The sequence below is a fragment of the Candoia aspera genome, chromosome 14 (assembly GCF_035149785.1).
Source record: "Candoia aspera isolate rCanAsp1 chromosome 14, rCanAsp1.hap2, whole genome shotgun sequence".
In the NCBI taxonomy this organism is placed as follows: domain Eukaryota; kingdom Metazoa; phylum Chordata; class Lepidosauria; order Squamata; family Boidae; genus Candoia; species Candoia aspera.
The window spans coordinates 372,926-395,750 of record NC_086166.1 but is presented as its reverse complement, the minus strand read 5'-3'; the positions used below and the strand labels follow the sequence as shown (position 1 = coordinate 395,750).

Sequence of the window (22,825 nt, the reverse complement as noted above, 5' to 3'; positions counted from 1 at the left end):
CCTCGGTTTGGAGAATAATGGACTGTCGTCAGGAAAGCATGCCAGAGGCAGCCCGAAACTTGTTGGGAGGGGATCCATCCTTATGCAAAAACCACAAGCCTCTGGCTGCGCCACAGGACAACATCCAGGTGTCATGCACCAATCGTGTCACTTTACCTCTTTCACAACAGGCCCACCAGCCTCGACTGATTTGCCTTTTTACCACAGGTGGCCAATGTACTTCACCAGCTCCTCCTTCCCGGCACTGGGCTTACAGGGGCCTTTCCCTCCCTCCCCACCCACCCACCAAAGGGAGGGAAGAGGAGCAAGCCCCTTTCTTGCCTTCTTGTGGAAAAGAGGCAGCAGTTCACAGGGTGTAGAAAAAGAACATCTTTATGGAACCATTTTGTCACGCAGTGAATGCTTTCCAGTGCCATGGCTGAGACAGGGGCAGAATCAGGAATACCTCCAAGGGACCCATGGGGAGGAGGGGAGGAGAGGCACATTGGTCAAAACGGGTTTCTGAAAATGCTAGGGTCCAAACTGGGCAGCAGGGCGGATCTTCTGCCGGCCTCACCCCTTGAATACAGGAACAGCGTTCGCTATCATCATAAAGAATGTTTTGTTTGGGAATCCCAGTTCACCAAGGAGGGAGACACCATCTTGGCCCATGTTCTGCTGCATTTCTGACATGAGTCAGGCATGAGGGCAGTTGTGGGACAGAGCCTCCCCCCTTTTAAAGCCAGGCAAGCCTCTGGCCTCTGCTTCAGATATGAGCTGGGTGGGGAGGCACAGGAGAGGAGCAGCCTCTGCTATTACAGCATCAGTGGCCAGCAGCGATGGCCAAGGTCTCCGGCGGAGGTAATGGCAGGGCAGAGGCCTCACTTCCTAGCCTGCTAAAAGCCATGGTTGCCCGTAGGAAGATGCCACAGTGGATGTTGGGTGAAGGATCTGGCCCAGATAGCCCAGCTGAGAGGGAAGGAAGGGAACCCCACAGATGCCTCCACCTATACTGCGCCCTGTCCCTGTCTGGGTGGGAGGCCTGGCGTGTGTTTAACAAGAGAGAGGAAACAAGGTCGGGCCCATAGAGACCTGAGTTCACAGGCCTGGAATGTCCTTCCCGTTCTGAACGTGGCTTTGGCTGAAAGTGGTGCTGATGACTGTTCTGTCCACCGGATCACAGCTGAGCTGCTGCGGCTGCCGGTTGCTGTTGGCTATCGCAGACCCCACTCGGCGGAGGGCTGAGGCTGGAAAAGAGAGAAACCGGGCGGGATCAGGATTCCTCCCCACGAGCCTTTTCCCTCGCTGCCATGCTTGCCCCTTCTCACCTTGTGTGTGAAAAGATGCAGAGGTGCAGTGGGAGAAACCCACAGAAAAAGAAAAACCCCAACCCTGGCCAAATGTTCTCCCTGGCCAGAGGGACCTAAAGTAGTCAATTGGCCAGTCGCTTTGGGCAGAGTGGAAGGCTGGCCTGGCTTACTCACGGGGGTAGGGCACAGCACTAACATCTGCAAAGGCGGAGCGGACCCTCTCCATTCGCACCCCCGTTGGAGGCCGAGGAAACTTCAGAGCTGCGTTGGGAAGAAACGGAACAGCCTAGTCAGTGAGGAGGGAAGGGGCTGACCCAGGCTGGCCAAGACACTCTGCACATAGAACGTGGCTCTTGAAGTGGGGAGTGATGTTGGGGAACAGGCCAAGGAGAGCAGGCCACAGCAGCCCACCTGGTTCTCATGGGGGGCTGGATTCCTGGCATGTCCCCCTAGCCAATTGGCTTCCCATGCTGCTGGTCATGCAAGCCGCAGCATTTGCAGGAGGGCAGACCTGCCTCCCCCAACCAGGCCCTCTCCAAGGATGTGGAGGTGCCAGGCTGGGGACAGCTAACAATCCTCCCTGGTATGCAAGGGGGCCACTTCACCCACCTGCAAATTCCTTCTGCAGGGCAAACGCCCGGTCTGCCGCTTGCGAGCTCACCCGGCCTTTGTAGAGGACACCGTTCACCCCCAGAATGTCTACTTCAGTCTGAGACAAGATGCACAGAAAGGGAAGGGGCCACCCATGAGCCACAGAAAGGAGCCCCCCACCCCCCCGGTATCGGAAAGAAAGGCATTGTGGCGGGAGAACAGCATGGTCAGTCCCTTTCAGACAGCAACCAAGGCCAAACCCCCATCTCTGGAGGCTTCTTCTGCCCTTGGACCCAGCAGTATCGTCACCACTGATGTGCTTCTTCCCAAAGTCCACCTGCCGTGGCTGGCTGGGTCCGCTGGATGGGCCCAGTGGGTCCCGCAGGACAGGATTTCCCCCTCCCTCCTCCTTGCAGGCCCTTGGGTGGCTCACGTTGTCATAGGTGATGGCAGTTGGGTCCCCATAAGGGTAGAGGGTGGTGAAGTCATGGGACCGGGTCAGGCGCTTGAGGGTGCAGGCTTGGTGGTGAGCTTGGCACTGCCAACAAGTCTGCAAGGGGAGGCTGCCGCTCATCTCGTTTGGATCCTGATCCCTGGGAAGGGAGACAGGCTGTCCTCCTGGGTCTCTTGGCCCGGGGGGCACGGGTACCACGCGGGAGGAAAGTCACAAAGGGAAGGCAGAGTTGGGGTGAAACAAAGCATCTCTCCCAGTTGCTGGGAATCCAAAGCCTCTTGCCCGAATGCGGAAGCGCTTCCTCTGGGCGTTTATGGATAACTGTTCCCAGAGTTCCCAGCCAGCATGGGCCCCCTGTGAAGAGGGACCAGGCCAATGAGCCACCCCCATCAGTCTGCTCCCAACCCAGTCCCTAACCTTTTTTGCTGGTGGGAGAGGTATTCATAGCCATTGGCGCTGGCTGGACGAGGCCTCAGAGTGGCCTTGCGGATGGTGATCATGTGTCTGTGAAGAAGAAAAGAGCGAATGCAGCGGCCTCTTCCTCCGCCTGCTGCCCGCCCCAGAAAGGCCCTGGGGATACTCACGGCCCGGTCATCATGGTCACTGGCCGGTCACAGGAGATGCACTTCACTCTTTCAAAGAGCTGCCTGCAAGGCACAAATCAGTGGCCCATTGCCCCAGTGCTGGCTGCTTTCCCAGCTTGTGTGGCCCAGGAGCCTCGGTCACCATGACCCCCGCCATCACTGCAGGGTCTGACCCGCAGAGCTGCCTGCCCAGAGAGGGGGGCCCTCTGGCAGGCTATGCAAACCCCACCAGCTGGGCTCTGCCCTCCCTCCAGTCCTCACTTCTTAAAGCCAGCAGCACTGTCTGCGTCAAAGCGGGGGCCCTCACTCAGGTATTTCTTGATGAACCTCCACACCTCCTCCAGCTGTCGGCTCACAGGATCCAGGGCCATCCGGTCCAGCTGTGGGGCAGCAAGGATGGCTGAGTAGACCCTTTGGCCTTGCAGGGGGGCTGCCCTGCAGGACTGTGCGCACCACGGCAGCAAAGGTCCCCTTGGAGAGGGCTGGGCAGGGAGGGGTCACCTTGCAGTCCATGTCAATAAAGAGCTTCTCCAGCGCTTTCTGCCAATCCTTGTCCTGGAGAGACATCTTCTGCAGCAGATCCTGCATCATCTCACTCAGCTGGCTGGTGGCTACCTGCAGCTCTCCGTGGTTCACCATAGCCTCCAGCGCGCTCTTATCAGCTTTCTGGGGGGCAGAGCGAGTCCTCACTGCACCCCAGGAGCCGACAGAGGGAGACAGAGAGAATTACCGGGCAAAAGGAGAAAACCCTCCAGTTGTTCCCTGAAGGAAGGTAGATCTTTGAAGCCAGATTTCCTGACAGCTGCTGCCCAAGTGAGGAGGGGTGAGCGGAGCTGGCACCCTTTGCTCTCAGAACGGCTCCTGCAGCTCTACGGCGGAAAGCGAGGCAGGGAATCCACTCCCTGAGCTGCTGCTGGAGGCATGCAGGCCCAGGAGAAAGCTAGATCTGTTGAATGTCCTCCCCTTAAAGGCACAGGAGCCCTGTGCCAACCTCTATCTGGAAAAAGTGGCATGTTTTTCTTAAGAACGGCATTTCCTTTGCACAGATAGTGGCATCACTTAATCAGCAGTGATGCTGGAACAGACGGGCCTGGATCTCTGGGATTTTTGTTCTGCCTGAGACTGGGGTGACTTCGGGTCAGAAGGAAGCAACCAGATGCCTCATTAGAGACCCCAACCCGTTTTCTCTTCCCAAATTTCTTTTTCGCACCAGATAATTGATATGGGTGGATGAAAGAGCATCTCCTCCACTTTCTCTGCTTCCTCCGGTTCCTGGGGACTCACCACATTCATCTCCTCTTCAATCAAGGCCTTATCGGCTTTCTTAACATCCAACTGCTCTAACATGTTGCGCATCACCTGTGGTGGGAGCAAAAACTCTTCTTCAGGCTCAATCTCTCTCTTGTGCGCAAACCTTCCTGTCTGGGCCGGGGATCAGCCCCACAGAAAGGCAGGAGCCAAACAAGGCTTGGGGCCCGTCAACAGTCTTGGCTTGAGGCCTCCAGCTCACTTCTGCAGTGGCTCTCAGTCTAGGCCGTGCACAGTTTCCACTTGTGCAGCTGAAGACGTGACCCCTGCCCCAAACTGCAAGTCGCAGCACAAATCCTGGACTGCAAACTTGGGCTCCCAAACACTCTCTTCCCAACTAGAAGGAAACAAGATCTGCCTGAAAATGCAGTCAGGCTTCTTAAAATCCTGAATGAGAAACTACTGGATTCCACTTTTAAAAAACATACTTTGCAACTGTATCATGCAAGAAGATGAGTTCTGTGTGGCTTTGGGGTTTTTTCGAGATGCCCCCAAAGATGCAAACCAGGCATGCTGGAATGTTAAGGCAAACTTGTGCTCCCCAAACCCCATTCTGCCATTTGGGTCCCCACCCAGGCACGTGGGGCTGGCAGAACAAACAGCCCCGTGCCAACGTGGAAAATACCCCGCTTTCTGTTCTCAGGAGCAAAGCAGCACCAGAAATGCCCACTGGAGCAGAGGGGTGCTTTGCTGCTTCCCCACCAGACGTAAGTTGTGGCAGGTCATCGAGTGACTGAACAGTTCAGCCAACCTGCCCCTTACCTGGATGTCCGAGGCGTTCCTGGCTAAGTTTTCCACCCCCATCTGCAGCTTCTCGTACTGTTCCTTCAGCTCTTCCATCTGCTCCAGGGTTCCCTGGAGAGATTCCTTTCCCTGAGGAAGAAGCAGGCATCTCCATCTGCTCTCTGAGGTGGCCAGAGCTTTGACCTGAGTCCAGCCCCTGCCATGACCAGCCCCTTCCTTGAACAGGATCTGGCATGGCTGGATGCTGCCAGCGATTCCACTGGCTCTGGAGTGTCTGGGCAAACCCAGACTTGACCTGCGTTGGGCTTTGTTCAGAACACGAGCACTTTTCTTGCATTTGCTGCCGTCATCAGCAGGCTGCAGAGCCCTTTGCACTCAGGAGAATTAAGGCCTCAGTCCGTCTGGCTATGTGCTTCAGACAGGCAGGATTCTGAAAGTGCTTTCATGTCTGCCTGTGGCCATGGGCAAGGGGGGCTGACAAGAAATCTGCTTCAACACAGAACTTCTTCCCCTCTGATGCCCCCCTCCCCGCTGCTGCTGACAATGGGCTGTTGAGTATGTCCAGGCCATAGGATGAGATTTTCCCTCTTAACATTTTGTTCCTAAACTTCTATTGTCCTGAAAATCTTGTGGCTCCCCCAGACCGACTGATCCCTCTTGGGTGTGGGTTGGCTTCGGATGTTTGTGGAAATATATTGTCGCAGGGCAACCCATGCCCATCCCCTCCAGGCTACGTTCCCCAAGGCACCTGCTTGCTCTGAGTTTGCAACTTCTCCATCCGTTCCAGCAGCGACCTCAGCTCAGGAGAGATTTCAAAAGCAGAGGCTAAAAACGGGGGGCAGAAAAAGATTTGGGCTAGAATTGCCTAAGCTTAACCGGCCTGGGGTTTGAGGTGGTCCTGAGGGTGTCTCTGAGCAGGAGACAGGGCCCCACCTGATCCCAGATGCCAATCCCTGTCCTCAGGACCTCATGGCACACAGGCCTCATTCGGTGGACTAGAAGACAGCAGCCCCAGCTGGACAGCATCCCAATTCTTCCCACAGGGAGCAGCAGCTGATGGAGGGCCCAAAGGGGCAATTCCAGGCGCACCAAGGGCCCCACCTCACTTGTCAGCCTCACCTCCAGGGCTTCCCAGGTACTTCAACTGGGCCTCCAGCTCAGTGACGTGCTGCAGGAGAGCTTCATGCTTCTCAGGCAGTTGGCTCAGAACAGCCAGGATGTCCCGGGATGTCTTCTCTCTAGCCCCTTTCTCTTCCTCTTTCTTTCCCTCCTCCTCTCCCTCTTCCTTGGTGCTCTGAAACGCCAGCACGGGGTGGGAGGGCAGCTGTGCCTCGCAGGTAGGAGGCACCAGCAGGGCTGTGGAGAAGCTGACTGCAAGGACTGACACCCCCCCGTCACCTCCCTCACAACAAGCAAGGGTGGTCCTGGCCTCCAGGTCCACCCCGTTCTTGCTGAGCTTTGCCTTCCCAGGGGAGTCAAATGGATCAAATTTGTCCAAGGATCCTCATCCGACTCACCTGTGCCTTGGCAGGCTTGCTACCGTTGTGCCAAGGGCTGTTTTCCTTGCCTCTAAGACTAGCCCATACTATGCTAGCACCGAGAGAGGCCTGATGCTGGATCCTCTTGCCCATCCCACCCAGGCAGATGATTTCCCCTGGAAATCTTCTGAACCACAGGCCCCTGACTCTGGCTCCTGGGCTTGCTTGGAGACTTACTCCCCCAGTGATCCACCGTTGAGGGCCACAGCAGAGGAAACATGCTGCTCACTGGGCGGGCCTCCCCCCAGTTCGGTCATACTCACTTTGCCGGTCAGCGTCTCACAAAGGGCACTCCAGCACACCACATCTGAAGCATCTGCAGACATGTTGACCCTTTCCTTCATGAGGTCCTGTGCCCGCAGAAGGAAGAAGCATTGTTGAGCCCGTTAGGAAGACAGGAGATGAGGCAAGAGTTTGCTCTCAGAAGCAGCTGAGCTTTTTTAAGCAGGGACTGTGAGGATGATGATCAGGATTAAAACTGGAGTCCCCCACAGGCTGCCTGCAATGCCCCTGTGCAGGGGGTGGGAGGTGAGGAAGGCACAAGGGGAAAACGGCCTGTCTCCAAGCCCGCGAGGCACAAGCTCCACCAAGCAAGTGGCGGAATGGCACCTGACCCTGGAAAGGAAACCCTACACGCCACAGATGCTACATTCTCATGTTTTTTATCAAAGCTTTAGGTGCCCCCTACAGAAGAAGGGCCACACCTTCACACCTGATGCTCAGAATAACCTTCCAAAGGGCAACCAAGACCCTGCCAGGCTTGTGAAGAACCGGGGAAGGGGAATCCTTGAAGTTCCACCACATCGGCTCACCCGCACTGCTGCACCCCGGATGCTCTGCCTGCCCATCTGGAGGCCCTCTCCTGCCCCCTCTGCCAGCAGGTGCAAACACAGGTGGTTGCAAGGGGGCCAAAGAGAGGCGAGAGAGGTAGAGTGGGGGATCATGGAGCTGGGGGAAGCAAGGCGGTGGTAAGAGCCCAAGGGTCTGCCTGCTCGTCGGCGAGGGACTCTCACCAGTTGCTCCTTCATTTCTTCCATCATCCTGGCCTGTTCATCCAGACACAGAAGCTGCTCTTTCATTTCTTCTCCATTGAGCTGTTAATAGCAAGACTGGCATCAGAGCCTGCAGTTGCATGAGGGGTCTCCCCGTTCCAGCCAGGCCTTCTGCAGAGGCCCCTCTCCATCCACAGACCAGTCCAGAGAAAGGCCTGGCCATCAGGAGACACCCTTCTGGGCCCAAGGAAGAGGCCTCTTTCCCCCCAGGAACACTCACTTGGGCAACGTTGTGCTTCAGCTGCCCCAGTTCTTGGTGAAAGGTATCTGTGGCTATTTTCAGGGAGCAAATGCTATTTAGCAGGTCCTGCAACGTATTCATGGCCTGAATGGGGAAATGCAAGGAGTCACAGGGGTCAAGCCAAAGGACCAACGGGTGGCTGGGGAATCCGCAGTGCTCGAAGCCCTTCGTATGGTTGCAGCCCCCCAGGGAAGTGGTGGGAGGGGGCAGAAATCCACTCCTTCGTTCTCAGGGCTCTTCAGGGTTGCACCCCACCACAACCGGGTCAGGGTAAGCTTGGGTCAATTGCCTCCCAGAACCCCGATTCTGCCTGAGTGGCCTAAAGTTGCTTGAACAGGAGGAAGGTGGGAATTAGGAGCTCAGGTCGGAAACCTGGCATTCTGCCCAGAGAAAAACCCAGATTTCTTCTGACCAACAGCTGTGGTAGGGCCTCTTGGGCGTTTTCTCAACTTCTGTAACTGATTCAAATAGCAAAATGAGGAGATGGTGGAGGCAGTTGTGGAGAGGGGGAGGCAGCGGGCAAGTCACAGAAAAGGGAGAAAGGGGGTAGGTACACCCCTCAGACTTCGTTCACAGATGCAAATGTGCCCATCCGTACGCACACACGCCCCATTTCTGGTTACTCAGTCTTTGCTCTATCCATGCAACAAAGAACCCTCTATTCTGCAAAGCTCTCTACCCAATGGGAAGCAGAGGCTGTGGGGAACTCAAGGCTGGGATAGCCAGCCAAGGAAGTGACCAATGGGGTCTCCGCTTCCCATCAGAGCAGACCTCGGGTCCTGGGAGTTAAGGGCGGCTTGAAGCGTGGAGGCAGTGTGGTTTGGGGCATGGCCACCTGCTTGCGAAGGCAGGGCTTCGCAGGACAGGGTGAGCTGCCCCTGCGGCCCTGGCAAAGTGGGCACTGCAAGTGGGGAAAGGGTTACCTTGGTCATCCCTTCCTCGTTCAGCTCCATCTTCTTCTTCAGCTGCATCATCTGCCACATGTCCTGGGCGGGCTGGCCAATGCCCTGGCTGCGGGCCAGCAGCTCCATGGTGTCAGGGGCATCGTTCAGGAAACGCAGCTGCTGCTCAATGGCTGTGATCCTCTCATGCATCTGGTGGAAGATAGAGCTGGACTGATGGGCCACGTGAACGGCTTCGGAAGAGGTGGCCACGGAGGCTGCCGCACTCAGGGGCGGCTTGATGAATTCCATCTCGTCGGCAGTGACCTCCTTCCTCACATTCTGCAGCTGGAGGTGCTCCACAAGGCTGAGCAGGAACAGGTGCAGGGCGTTGAAGTTGACATTGCCCAGCTCCGGCGTCCCAATGGCCAGGTTGATCAGCTCCACAAAGGAGAGGAAGTGGCTCATGGCCCCTCCGGCCGCTCCGGGTGTCCCCGGCTGCCTCAGGGAGATTCGTGGGCCTCAGTGCCGCAGGCAGGCAGGCGGGTGCCGGGCTCCAGCATCAGTGGCTGGCTGCTGTGTTCTGCTGGGTGTGGAAAGTTTCTCCTGGTTGCTAGGAGACCCTGGAACACAGGGTGGCCCGCCTGCCAGGGGCACGCCGGGCCGGGCAGAGGTGGCCGGGCAGAGGTGGCCGAGCCGGGAACCATTCCTGTGGGGTCAGGGAGCCAGGCTGGCCTTTGGGCTCCCCGCTCCTTGCCAGCCCAGGCAGCCCCCCTCACTCGCTCCAGCTGCTGGGGCCAGGGAGACCCTTGGCGGTGGGAGAGGGTCCGGGCCCATCAGAGCAGCCCGGACTGGGGGGCTTCCGGCTGGGGGAGGAACCATGCCCAGCCAAACCCAGAACACCTTTTCTGTAGGCAGCTTGCTGCCACCCAGCCAGGACCCGGCTGGTCCCCCCCCCCGGACACAGGGAGGGCCAGGGCTCCTCTGGCTGCCGCCTGGACCGCCTTCCCTGCCGCTCGCATTCCCTTGCACCGGGGACGCCGGCATCGCTGAGCTCTCCGGGCGCCCTGTCGGCCGCGCGAGCCCGCCGCGTTCAGACAATCGTGCAGACACGCGTCTGGGTGCCGGCGGCACACTGGGCGGGTGGGAGCGACCCCGGGGCGGGGGCGCGCGCTTCCCGGATCCGGATTGGTCGCGCTCGCCTCGAGGCCCCGCCCCGCTCTGGCGGGCTCCGAAGTAGGGGGCGCTCCGGCCATCGCAGCCCGCTCGTTCAAGGGGCCGACGCGGCTGGCTCCCGAGATGGGGGGCGGGGCGAGGGGGCGTCGCATCGCGTTGGCGACGGGGCCCTATCGGCGCCCGAGTGGCTCCTCGCGCGAGGCATGCTGGGAGTTGTGGTCACCCGGACTACCTCTCCCTGCATCCCCCGCGGGGACCTCAGCCGGGTCCGCCGGTTGAACCCGCCGATCTCCCCTGGCGCCTTCCGGGCCCTCGCCAGCAGGCCCGCCCCCCCCGTCGCCTCCTTCGCTCCGAAGCCGCCGGCCCTCGGTGGCGCGCCGCTGCTGAGCCCGGAAGACTTCGGGCCGCTGCAGGTGCAGCTCCGGATCGCCTTCCCGGAGGAAGCCGCTGCTCCTCGGGCCTGCGGGGGGTGCGCGGGGTTCTTCCTGCCCGCCCGCGGGAGGCCCGGGGGGCCGGGAGCCCCTTGGCGGGCTGAGCCTCTGGCGGGGAAGCAGCCGAGGGAGGGTCGCGGGGGAAGGAGGCCCTCGGAGAGGAGCGGGCCTTTCTGCGGGGGGCTGCCTTGCGGAGCGGGGGGAGGGTGTGCGCGCACGGGGCGCAAAGGCCCCCAAATCGTGGGTCTCTTTCAAAGAAGGTGGTCGCGGGAAAGAGGGCCTTGCGCGGGCCGGCAGCTGCCGAGAGGCCTCCCGGGCCGGGGACCCGCGGGAGGTCGGGGCGTGACCGGGCTGTAGGGCCGGTCGCTCGGCGCTGATCTGACGGGAATCCACTTCAGGATCGTGCTGCTGCTTCCCCACGTTCTGGAAACTGGGCGCCTTGCTGGTGCTGAGGGGAGCCGCTTTGCAAGAAGAAAGGGACGCTGCCTGCCAGGCTGGCACCGGCACAGAGGGCTGCCAGCCGGACCCCGGGAGGCGGGCTGGAAATCCTCCGGAATGAGGGGAAGGGCTGCGCGGGGCGGTGCTCTGGCCGCCCCGGGCAGCTTCCCGCGAGACTGAATGAAGTTGCTGTTGGCCAAATTCTTTTGCCCCGCGTTCTTGCTTTCACCGAGGGCTGTGCCCGCAGGTGCCTTTGTGCCAGACAGATTCAGATCTTGGCTGTGATTCAGGAAGATGGACTGGATCTGCCACGATGGTTAAAGCCATGGCACACGCCTGCCAGGGAAAAGCACCTGCCTGGCTGCAAAAGCACCCGCCTGGCTGCACATTGTCCGAGGCACCAGCTGCCTTCTTGGAGGGCTCTGCTCACTCTCCCCCTGGTCCCCTTGACCAATAGAGGCATGTGCAGGCAGTCCTTCCCTGTGACCAGCCTTGTGCTATGGAACTCCTTGCCCCTGTGGTAAGCCTGCTTTTTTGGCTCCCCAGAGGGCTGTTGGGGGTATTTCACTGAAGAAGCATTTGGGCTGTAAATCTTAGTACAGTTGTTGGAGGTTTTAGAGTGACTTTGGGATGCTGTTTTGCATGGATTTTGCTGCCGCTGTTTTGGCTGCTGAGGAATGCATTTTGTTGCTGTGACTGGGCCTGTCTTTTGGCTGTGATGTGGCTGATCTGCCTTTTTGTTGTTTACTGCCATAAGCTAGGTGGAATCCTGGGCTGGGGCGGTATATTTAATGAGCAGCAGAAGCCATCCCTTGGAGGGCAGAGGATTTGTTTCCAGCTGAAAGCAGTTGCCTAAAGCTATCCCCACAGCCCTGAGATGCAAACCAAAGCTGGCACGGTGATGGCTCTTGTTTCCTTGGTGGTGCAGGCTGGCCTGTTGTGTCTGTGCAGAAGGATGGTAGACCCCCCCCCCCCACTAGCCCTGTGCGTCCCAGTTCCCATCCCTGGGATCTTTCCTGGACATGAAATCAGCCACCTTCAAACAGATGCCATAAAGAGAGACCACAGAGTTTCTCCCCTCACCCTGCCCCCATGGTCTCTGGCAATTTCTTCCTGCTCGCTCTCCTCCCTGGATATGTTGAGCGTATGAAGTGGCTGGAACAGATGATGGTCTGTAGAAAGGCCATCACTTCCCTCTCCCTCATGCGGAACTTGGCTGTGCTGCAATTCTCTTCATGGCTGTGCAGAACTTGGCTGAAGATGTCACTCAGAGTCAGCTGATTGGGTGGCCTATAAGCCCTAGAAACCAAGAAATAAATTGAAGTGATTTGATGAGGTCCTCTTGTGGATAAAGGGCCAGCCTCAAAATGTTTGCTTTGGGGCTGGGAATGCCCTAGTGGTTCTGGCTGATGACCCCCCATGTCAAGGAGGTGGCTGGCTGGCTGGCTGACTCCACTCTGTAGCAACTGCATGGTGGGATGCTGCTTGGGTGAGGTGGGCTTAATTCCCACGAGCCCGGCCCTGCTGGCTGAGACGCCAGGAGTCAGGCTGGTTTCCTGCAGCATCTTCTCTGTGATGCTCAGCTGCTAGCAGAGGAGCCCCCAAAGGCCAGGCCTTGGATAGGGGTGGCCTTCTAGGATGGCGGGGCATCTCTCAACAAGGGCCCTTTGTTCTGCGGAGCTGAGCAAGGCACTGCCCTCCAGTTGGCTGTGGGCCTTCTCTTTCTCTCTCTTGTTTAAGCAAAGCCGCTTCAGGGCATACTGATACACCTAAAGTCACCAAATGGGTAGGAGGAAAACCTTATTTCATCCTACCCTCTTAAGGGACCAATAAGATATTGGAGCATTTGTGGGGATAATTCTTGTGCCAAGAATTCTGTCAGAGCACAAAAAGCTGTAGCTGTGACTCTTCATGAAAGCCGTGTACCTTTTGTACTTTCAGGGTGCTGGCCTGGTCTTGTGACCTAGCAGGAGGAACAGCCTCCTTTCGTTCCACACAGGATGCATGGCCAAAAGGAAGAGGGGGAGGATTTGGGGGCTCTGGCTGTCAGGCAGAAGGAAGACTCCCCCTTCCCCCACATCTTGACTGCCTGGCACTGCCTGCAGAGCCTGCCTGGTGCATGCCAGCCAGGGGTATACTGCAGGTGGGTGGCAGGACGGGATGTGTGGGGAGGTGAGTCCAGTCCCTTGTCTCTTCCTTGTTTGAGAATCAAGTGAGAGCAGCTGCTGAGAATGGCATTTGTACACCACACGTGAGTGGGTGGCTGTTCTCCACAGAGCACTTGGATTTGCGGTAACCACATGGGCCTTTTGAGCACTTGCTTCTGCTTAGCTGTTGTCCCCTAAAATTGGGTAGCCAGTGGGTGGCAGCTGCCCTCTCACATTCAGCTGCATCCTGATAGGTTTTGAGAAAGCCACACCAGCTTCAAGATCCTACAGGCCCTTCAAGCGTAGGAAGTAGATCTCATGGAGAGAGGCTTTCTGATGGAGCTTATGGTGGCCTAGAGGAGGCAGGAGGCCTGGTTTTACTGAGGGAAAGCAGTGATCTGAGCCAGTTACTGAAATGGCTTTCAAAGCTGCCTCCTTTTCCTTTTGCTGAGTTTTTTGCTCTTTTCTTCACACCGCTTAGGGTGCAGAAGTGGCCTTTACATTCCCTGCTTCGTCTCAGGCCTCAGCCTGCCTTCTGCCCATCTCAGCAGCTCTTTTTTTTTTTTCTTCTCAGCATGTCCAGTGATCCTCCTCCGCCCTACCCTGGGGGGCCATCTGCACCACTCCTGGAAGAGAAGGATGGCTTCCCTTTCCCAGCAGGTAAGAAACCATTTGTCAGTGTGCACACTCACGCTGGGGGCCACAGCTATGCAAAGCATCTCCCTCTTCATTGAAGGTCCTGGTATGGGGAGGGGGAGAGGAGCAGCAAGGGCTTGTTTGTGACCCCTGCTTGCTCCTCACCATCCCAGGAGTAGGGTTGGCCTCTGGGTCACAGTTCGGTCCATGTTTCACCCCATTCTTCCAAATCTTCTGTGTCCTCCTCCAGAGAGGAGCTCTCCAGCTGTGGTGCAGCCACCTTCCGATATTGGCCCCCCACCCTATGAAGCAATGCCGCCACCCCAGCCGGGCTTCATCCCCCCACCTGTGCCAGGAGATGGCTCGATGCCCTACTTCCCCCCTGGTGAGTGGAGCATAAAAGGGAGCCGGTGAGTGCTTCATTTCAGACCCCCCCATGGGAAAGTATGTGCTGGCCTAAAAGCTGCTCAGTGTTGGTAGTGGCCGGAGTGGCTTGTACACCCAGTATGGCAGAAGAGAATGTCCTGTTCACATAAAAGGATCTTATCCTGCCAGGCAATATCAAGGCAGTATATAAATCTCCAGTTCAAGCAACGTGAGCCACAGCAAAAATAGTTAAGGTGGATATTGAAAACTCCAGAAGGTGAGGGGCTGGTTGGAGCGGAACTGCAGGTGCGTTCTCCATGTAGGACTCCGGGTTCGGTCCTGCCCCACATGGATTTTGGTACCAGGGCCTTGGAACCTTCTGCGGTGGGCAGCTGGCTAGGGCATGACCCACCGGGCGGTTGCTCTGCTCTGGCCCGAGGCAGCTCCTGCAGCCCCAAGTACAGCCCAGAGGGAAGAATTGGGATGGGCGGATCTCCAGAGCATGAGGTGGCCAACGTGTGCTCTGCCAGGACTGTTAGGTGGGGTGCCAGAGTGCAGTGAGGGAGAGAATGGCCGGGACTGGGGAGCGAGTCTCTCCTGGAGCTTTCTAGGCTTCAACAGCTCCCTTCTTGCCCTTTCTCTCTAGGTGGCTACTATGTGCCCCCAGGACCGCATGTCCCCATGGGCTATTACCCTCCAGCTGGCCCCTACGCCCCTGCAGGAGGGCAGACGGCAACCGTTCTCGTGCCGTCGGGGACTGCGACCACTGTGACAGTCCTGCAGGGCGAGATCTTCCAGGCGGCCCCTGTCCCCACGGTGTGCCCGCACTGTCAGCAGGCCATCACCACCAAGATCACCCATGAAATTGGCCTCATGAACTTCCTGCTGGGCTTCTTCTGCTGCTTTATCGGGTATGCGGGGTGGCTGTGAAGCCTGAGTTCGGAGCAGGCCAGGCGGGGAGAGGGAAGGGCACTCATTCCTGTAAGCTAGTCCTTTGCAACAGATCTGTCTTGTGTGCGAAGGGTGGAGGGGGGGTCCTGGGCTTCCACAGGAAGGGTTGCTTTGTTCCTCTGACCCTCCCCCCACCCACAGGAGGCGCTGCGGACACAAAGGGGCCACCTCCTGCCCCTCACAGTTCCTCCTTTCCTTTCCAGGTGCGACCTGGGCTGCTGCTTCATTCCATGCCTGATCGATGAGTTTAAGGACGTGACCCACACCTGCCCCAACTGCAAGGCCTACATCTACACGTACAAGCGCATGTGCTAGCAGTGCCTGCCGAGCTGGGAGACCTCTGCTGCCGCTGCTGCCGCCTCCCACCACTGGTTTGACTTCCCCATGTGCAGTGCGTTCTTGCTTCTCTGCTTCCCTTCTTCCTTCACCCAGAGCGCTTCAGGGGCTGTGGCAGACCCGAGGCTGCCCCAGGGGCCGGCTCCTGGGAGGGAGATGAGAAGGGGAGGCCAGGCCAGGCCAGGCCGGTCTCTCTTGAGTGTGTCCTGGTGGCTCTCCTCCCCACAAGACAAAGAGCTCCTGGCACTGAGGAAGCCTTGCCCACTGGAGTCCGGCCAGGCAGTGGCACCTTGGGCACCGATCTGCATCATGTGGGGTGAGGAAGAACAAAGTCTGTGGGTGCTCTTGGCCTTTTTTTAATTTAATTTTTTTCTTAAAAGATTTTAAATACAATAGTAAAATCAAATATAAATTCAAGTAGAATAAAGAAAAAGAAAAATATATAAAGAAGTGACTTCCCGTCTTCATCACCAGTAAGAGTAAATTTGGTAACTTGCCACCCCATATAAAGTTACAAACCAATATTTCTTCTTTCCATAACCCATCCCTTCTATAGGCAAAATCATAAATCATCAACTTTTCAGTCCTGGTGTCAGCAAAAAGTCCATGGAAGTTTTTACCAGGGCTTTATAAAGACATGTCTTATTTTAACCTTCATCAAACCATCTTTATATTCCTTTCTTTTACTTCTAACTATCTTGCTCTTAATTCATTCAGATGTTATCTTTCTTTCATCGCAAAGACTTCTTCAAGGCTTTAACAGACCACTTTTGTAAATCCAGTGGATAGTCATTATCGAGATTGTTGTCTTGGTTTATTTTTTGTATTTCCCCTTTGATTTTCAGAGTCTTGACCAACTTCTTTTGCGTATCCAATAAACAGTCCTTATCAGGGTCGTTCTCTTGGCTCTTCCCAATCTTGGAATCCACACTTTTTCCTGTCTTTTGTATTTTCAGTTGGAATGCCTAGCCTATTTTGTAAGCCACACTTTTTTTCTATCCAATATTTCTGATTCCAGTAATTCTGCATCAAGCAAAATTTGTTCCACATCTGCCATTCCTTCATTAACTTCTTTTAGATGTAGTCTGCCCATAGAAGCAGACATTGTCACTGATACTGTTGATGTTGTGGCTAATAATTTCTGGCCCTGTTCTGCAAAGATCTTTTATATTTCAAACGTTATAGTATTTTGTGTCATTTTGTAAATTCCAATCCTAAAGGCAAGTTGTTTTTTTCTTTTTTTGCCTGGACTTTAGTCCCTTCTAGTGCCCAATTGAAATCATAAGGTCTCTTAACTCTGTGATGGCTTTTGCAATAGTCAAAATAATTCTGGTTCTCACAAAAAGCTATTTATTTTACATAGTTAATTCCAGAATCTTATAGAAAGTTTCAATATTCCACATTTGTCTGGACCCTTAATTTTTCTGTAACTTTCTTAGTTCAAATTCTTGTTTAGCTTTTTGCCATTTATTTCAAGTTATTTAAGTTCTTATACTAATTTTTTCTTTTGTTTGGGAATAAAAGTACACTCAGCGGGTGGCTTTTCAGACTTGTCCTTCCGAAGGCTACTAGCCTTAAGATATTTAATTAAGCAAGTTCCAAAAGTGACTAGAAGCGAGGTTAGCGAACTTAGTGTCCTCTAAAAGGCGCTGACCGCGGTTGTGAGCTTGATAATCCCGTTGTCTCCTGGCGCTCAGACCTGCTGGAGACCGCTATCCTGCGGTCTCCTGACAAGGAGCAGCCGTCCGGAGCCTATGTAGGCAATTTCCCATCCTCTTCTTACCTGGGGAGATTCCGAAGGACCGGTCTGCTTACCTGCCACAGCCACTGTCTCCTCTCTCCGCAGAGATGTGTTCAGCTCGCCATGCCTCCCCCGGAAGTCCAGTGCTCTTGGCTTTTCTGACTGCCCTTGGCGTTGCAGAGGTCTGCCTTCCTATCAAAGGGAAAGCTTAACAGCACCATTCTCTTTAATCTCTGTTTGTGGTTCCCATGTCTGTGATTGTACTTTGCACTTTCAAAGAGGCTGTTTGTTTTTTGACTCTCCACAGCTCCTTGCGCTTTGTAGATTGGGCTCCGGATCTGTTGTGGCTAGGCCCAGCAGTGGAAGCCAGACCGCCCCTTGCTTGCTGGGGCTGTGCCCATGAAAGTGAAGCAGCTGCAGAGTTACTCAGAGACCTTAGTTCAGGAGGCCTGGCCAGAGTTTAGGGGGGGCCCTTCTGTGCACCATGCAGGCAGTGAGAGCAGGGCCCACCTCGTCCTCTCTCTTCTCTGTTCTTTGTCTGAGCCAGCTCTCCCCACTTGGGTGGGCCAGGTGGCACCATCTGCCTTGGTGCACTTGGGTCCTGTTTGCCTGTCAGAGGTGTGCAGGGGGCCCAGAGCTATCCCCCATGTGCTTTTGACTGCAGGTATTCCTCTGCTGCACACACACCAAGCCAACCCTGAGCCAGAAAAAATGTGCTTGTCCCAGGTCCTTTTGTGGCTGCTTGTTGTTTCAGGTACTACTTTATGGAAATGTGAAAACCCCATAGGCACACGCACACTCCATTTTGCACTAGTCCTGCTGGAAAGCCCTCGTCTTACACTGATGAGCAAGGGTGCACAGGAGCTCTTGAGGCTTGTGATGGGATCACAGGCTATAGGTCTGAGTCCCTGGCTCAGTTTTCCAGATGGGTGGCCTGAGCTGACTTGTCTCGAACACCTGCACTCCTGTGCGTGGCCCTGCCCAGGTACCTGTTCACCCAAAGGCTGCTATGCTAAGGCTGCTGAAGGCAAGCAGGCCTGTCCTGGGCTTGAGGGCTCTCTAAAGCACTTGGAACCAGCAGGGAATTTGCATCGTTTTTCTTTAGAGAAAAGTAACCTGTCAAAGCTCTTCCATGTTTGTAATCCAATAAAAAGACTGACCCTCAAAGGCTGTGTGCTGTGTGCAGGGGAAGGCACGTTTGGGGTATGATCTGGAGCCTGGGTCTTGGGGGCGGAGTGGAGGCCACCTTGCTCCAGTCACCTAGTGGGAAGAAGGGGAAGATTCTTTCAGGTCTTCTGCAAGAGGGGGGACCAGAGGTTAAGCTGGAGCTTGGTTTGCCTTGTGTCTTGGAGCCAGAGAAATTGCCCTTCTCTTACTCACATAGGCTGTGGGCAGCACACCTATGTACCCTCCTGTGCCGGTGAAGACATCCATGAGGCAACCCATCAGAGGAGCAGGAGGACTGCTCACAGTCTAGAAAATGCCGTCCCCAAATCATGCAAACCGCGGAAACCAAAGCATCAATTTTATTATGTCAGAGGCATCACCATAATCTATAAGTTACACAAAAATTAAACCATTGCCACTTCCCATATATACAAGTCAGGGACCCTGCCTGCAACTAAAAGAGAATAGCGCATTCTGCACCTGGGTAAGAGGGCTGCCTGCCTGCCCCCCCCCTGCACCCGCCTCCACAAAGTGAGGAAGAGAAAAACTCAAACCAGGCCCTGCCCCCTGAGCCAACAGCTAAGGCTTCCTGCTCAATTCTGCCCCAAAGTGTTTGGACACGCAGGCATTTGTACACTGTGGATTTGGGTTTAATGGTTCCTCAATTACATCCGGCATTAAAAGTCCACCTCTGTCAATGGAGAAAAGGAGCAATTTTGTCAAGCAGGTGCCAACAGGCAGCTGGTGCCCGGCCTCACATCATGTACCAGGCTACGATCCCGGCAGTGACTGCAACACAAGCCGCCAAGACTAGCTGGATGGTTGGTTGCTTCAGCGCGGCCAAGGCCAGGTGGCAGGGGCAGGCAGAGTCCTTGGAGCCAGCTGAGGAAGATGAGAGAGGAAGAAAAAGGCCATTAGATGCAGGAGGGATCTGGGGAGGAGGGGGGGAAGCCTGGGACCCACCGAGTTTTGCAGTATAGTACGGGCACTTGCGCATATCTCCTTTCCCGTCATGCACTGGAAGGCCGCCATCTTGGGCTTCTTCTGGTAACAAAGCCCCAATCTTGTCCAGTTCCTCAAAGACCTGCAGGCAAAGTCCAAGGCTGCCCTGAGCCAAAGCAACAGTTGCTATGGGTGCTCTGCTTATCTAGGCCCAGCCCTTCTGCGCTGCCTTTCTCCCGCCTTGGGCTCCAGACAGAATGCTCTCCAGCTGCCAGCGATGGGCAAATCAGGGCCAGCCCTGTCGCAGTGACAGCTTTGGAGAGCCGGCAGGCCACTGGGACCAGCCTCTGCAACAGAAAGATTCGCTTGGCCACTTGCAGGGAAGCTGAAGGCCTCTTCCTCGGGGTGCCAGAGCAGGGGGCCAGCAGCCACCTGGGGCCTCCGTCACTCTTGCTTGGCCTGTTAGCCTTGCTGGCTGGAGCCTAACACACTGCAAGAGAGGCTCCTCCTAGCCGGCCTGCACCTGAACCCAGAGAGGGCTCTACTGGCCAGCTATGCCCTTGCAGAAGGGAGCTGAGGAGGAAGGAAGGGGCTCCACTCGAGAGCAATTTCAGGGGGGAAGGAATTGGGCCAGCCGGCAGCAGACCCCCTAAACCCAGCAGCTGCACACCTGCATGTTACATTCAAAAGCCTTGTTGGCCTCCTTGACGATCCTTTCCTTGGTCTCCTTGGACGTATCCAGAGCGTTGAGTCGGGCTCGGTAGAACTGCTTGAACTGCTGGGGGTTGGAAATGTTTTCAAACATATAGAAGTTGATGCCCTCGCCTGTGCTTGGCAGCTTCAGCGCTCGCTGGGCCACCTTCTTCAGCACCTGACCCCCAGAAAGGTCCCCCATGTAGCGGGTGTAAGCGTGAGCTGCCAGAAGCTCCGGCTCACGCCGCCCAACATGGTGGATGCGATCCACGTAGCGCTGAGTGGCCTCCGAGCACTGGATCTTCTCCTCCCAGCCTTCCCCATAGAAATACTCCAGGTCTCTCGCCAAGGCCTCCTTCCGGTGGAGCTCCGAAGGGAAGTACAGAGGGGAAAAGCTCGGAAGGTCCTTGTTGTGCTCCATCTCTTCCTCCAGCGCGGAGTACGTGAAGTACAGGGCTGCGGTGCCCAGCTGCAGCGGAACAAAGGAGCCATGAGGGGCCAGCGGCTACCAGCCCACCCCTCCCCTCCCTGGGAGGGAGCTTCTCTGTGTTTAGCCCAGGAAAGAAACAGAGCAAGCGGTCTTGCATTGGGCCTGTCTGTTGGACTGCTGTGCCAAGGCCGCCTGACTCCCCTGGGCCAGCGTATTCAAGAGCGGCAATGATCCTCTGCTTCTTCAGAGAAAGAAAAAAAGAAAAAACACCTCCCAGTCTGACCCATCTAGAACGAAAGGAGGTTTCGTTTTTGCTGCTTTATAAACCCAAACAATGGGATATAAATACATTAAACATGAAAAGATCTGCTGAGATAGGAACAAAGCTGGAGGAGCAATTCCAGAAAAACCAACCATCGTCTGCCAGATGGGGCTGTTCCGCCCTAGAGCCAGGCATCTGTTCAGCAACATGGATGAAGCTTGTTCCCCCCCGCCCAACCAAGAGGCACCAGCACTGGACAAAGCAGGGTATACCTTGAAGAGCTCCCGCTTGATGCGTCCTTTCAGGAAATCTTTGACAAATTGGGTATTCTCAGCACGGTCATGGGCCTCCTTGGTCCCTTCTTTCAGCAGTTCAGACAAGTCTGTGGGGCTGCAGAGAGACGGGGGTGCCAGGGGGTTGCGCGCTCAAACCTCCAGGCCCTCAACTTGGAGAGCATCAGGGAGGACAAGCTTTGGGCCACGAATGAGTGAACCACACTGTCCCCTCTGTTTGCACCCCAGGCCCCGCCAGGCAAGCTCGCTCCGCAGAGAACGGCACTGGCAGAACTTGAAACAAACCTGCTGCACCAACCGCAGTCGGGCATTGGCAGCCCCAGAGAGAACCAACCTCTTTGTGCTCCAGCATGAAGCTGGCCTTACCTGCAGGAGCCGCAGTCCTCCAGCTGGGAAAACTACATTCCCAGCAGGGAAAAGCACCGTCCCTGAGAGAGCCAAGCCGAGGGCTTGCTTGCTAGGGCGCTTCAACTTCCCTCATCTATCACCTGCCCCTTCTGGGGGAGCAGGAGACACTCACCTGGCATTCTCCTCTTCCTCCTCCTCCTCCTCCTCTGCCTCCCCCTCGTAGGAATGGTTCTCGGGCTCGTCCATCCCCTCCGCTGCCTCAGAAGACATCCTGCTAGCTAGCCTACTGGGCTGGATCCCGGTTCAGCTCGCAACGTCCTACTCGGAAAGAGCGACACCAGCCGTTCAGCCCCGCCGCGACCCCCGGAGATCCTTGTGAAGGCAGAGCTTTGGATTGTCAGGCAGGTCCGGCCCGTGGAAGCACCGCCAGACACCGCGCCCTCCGAGCAGGGAACCGCTGCGGCCGAATCAACGGGCCCGGGATGGGCCGGACGGCTGCCTCGGGCCCGCGGGCGCAGCGCAGGAAGCCCTTCGCTCTGCGGGCGCCGCGCCGGGACAAGCGGGGCTGCCCCCATTAGCCGAAAAGCCGCGAAGAGGCACGGGGGGCGGCAGGCCTGCCCATCAGGCTCGGCCCGTCCACCCGGCGCCGCCGGCAGGACTGCCCCACCGCCGCAGCCCCGGCAGCGGAGGAGCGGCGCCGCGCGAGCCCACAGGGTGGCCCGGCTCGGGGGCTGTGGCGAGGGCCAGGCGGGCGCGGGCCCGGCCGCCCCCCGCGGCGCCGCTGCCGGTTACCTGCCAGCCGCCTCCGCTCCTTCCGCGGCGCTTCTGGTCGGCTCCGGGGGACGCAGGGATCACGGCGCCGCCTGGCTGGCTCCGCCCCCCTCTGTCACGCGGACAAAGCGCGCTGAATATGCACGAGCCGCGCTCCGCCTATCAGCGCCGAGGGGAGCGTGTCACAGCGGCCTCTGTAGGGCGAGGGCGAGGGCTCAGGCAACGAAAACGCGGTGACGTTCAAAATGTCGCTCCTCCCACAAAAGAGCTCGACGATGTTTTTGCTAAAAAATAGTGCCGCTTCGCTTCTTCTTAGGCGCGGGATTAGATGTGTTCCAGCCTTTGAAAGCCGCCCAGGCACTTTGTGAGATGGACAGCATAAGCAGCACATCCACGGGATGGCGAGCTGGGAAGCGGATCCCCCTGGTCCACGCAGGCGCCGGCTCTGCAGCGGCGCAGCTGCAGCACCCCGCCCGGCAACGCGCTCGGCGAAGAGCCGTCTCCCTCCGGCTCCGCACGTGGCGCGACCCCGCGGCTCCCCCTCACGTGCCGGCCAATAGGCGGCGGGCTCCGGAAGGCGAGTCCCCGCGTCCTCTGAGTCCCTCCGCCGAGGGGAAGGCCTTTTCCTGGCGGGTCACGTGGCCTCCGCGGCTCCCGTGCTCAGGCGCGAGTTTGGCGAGCTGGAGCGGTGCTTCTGAGCATAAGCAGAGTGCCGCGCCCTGCGCAGAGTCCCGCAGCCGCGTGAAAGGGGAGAAGAAACGGGCCGAGCCCCTCGGGCTTTCCCTTTCCTGCTTGCCCCCGGCTGGCAAAGGGCGCGAGGCCGCCGCCGCCGCCTCCCGGAGCGAGCCGGGATGATCGGCCAGAGACGGATCGCGATCTTCGGAGCCACAGGCGGGTGCCCTCCGCCCATCCCGGGCAAGGGCCGAAGGATGCCCCGAACGGCCGCGGGCCGCCCCTCAGCCTCCGCCCCGCTGGGGGGCCCGAGGCGGCCACGGCGGGCCAGCCCTCCTGCGGC

The 22,825-nt window shown here is 57.2% G+C and overlaps 4 protein-coding genes across 4 annotated transcripts in view; 1 reads left to right on the top strand and 3 right to left on the bottom strand.

The window, feature by feature from the left end:
* The window catches only part of VASN (vasorin), a 61,230-nt gene that overhangs the window by 2,819 nt on the left and 35,586 nt on the right, over positions 1 to 22,825 (bottom strand). The gene's annotated exons all lie outside the window — the stretch shown is intronic.
* On the bottom strand, positions 357 to 9,829 carry C14H16orf96 (chromosome 14 C16orf96 homolog). Its single transcript, XM_063314839.1, has 16 exons — positions 8,725 to 9,829; positions 7,781 to 7,885; positions 7,522 to 7,602; positions 6,772 to 6,858; positions 6,090 to 6,264; positions 5,719 to 5,795; positions 4,989 to 5,099; positions 4,203 to 4,277; positions 3,420 to 3,584; positions 3,180 to 3,298; positions 2,919 to 2,981; positions 2,752 to 2,838; positions 2,314 to 2,473; positions 1,899 to 1,998; positions 1,464 to 1,550; positions 357 to 1,226 (listed from the first exon to the last, which is right to left on the bottom strand). Exons 1-16 carry the CDS (start codon positions 9,148 to 9,150, stop codon positions 1,078 to 1,080), a joined length of 2,067 nt encoding a protein of 688 aa, XP_063170909.1. The 5' UTR covers positions 9,151 to 9,829; the 3' UTR covers positions 357 to 1,077.
* CDIP1 (cell death inducing p53 target 1) lies at positions 10,524 to 15,273 on the top strand. The gene is made up of 5 exons (XM_063314678.1): positions 10,524 to 11,247; positions 13,449 to 13,534; positions 13,761 to 13,895; positions 14,523 to 14,787; positions 15,031 to 15,273. The coding sequence occupies exons 1-5, from the start codon at positions 11,189 to 11,191 to the stop codon at positions 15,140 to 15,142; spliced, it is 657 nt and encodes a 218-aa protein (XP_063170748.1). The 5' UTR covers positions 10,524 to 11,188; the 3' UTR covers positions 15,143 to 15,273.
* Positions 18,413 to 21,990, bottom strand: HMOX2 (heme oxygenase 2). The gene is made up of 6 exons (XM_063314991.1): positions 21,832 to 21,990; positions 21,212 to 21,357; positions 20,671 to 20,788; positions 19,684 to 20,175; positions 19,035 to 19,155; positions 18,413 to 18,953 (listed from the first exon to the last, which is right to left on the bottom strand). The coding sequence occupies exons 2-6, from the start codon at positions 21,307 to 21,309 to the stop codon at positions 18,826 to 18,828; spliced, it is 957 nt and encodes a 318-aa protein (XP_063171061.1). The 5' UTR covers positions 21,310 to 21,357; positions 21,832 to 21,990; the 3' UTR covers positions 18,413 to 18,825.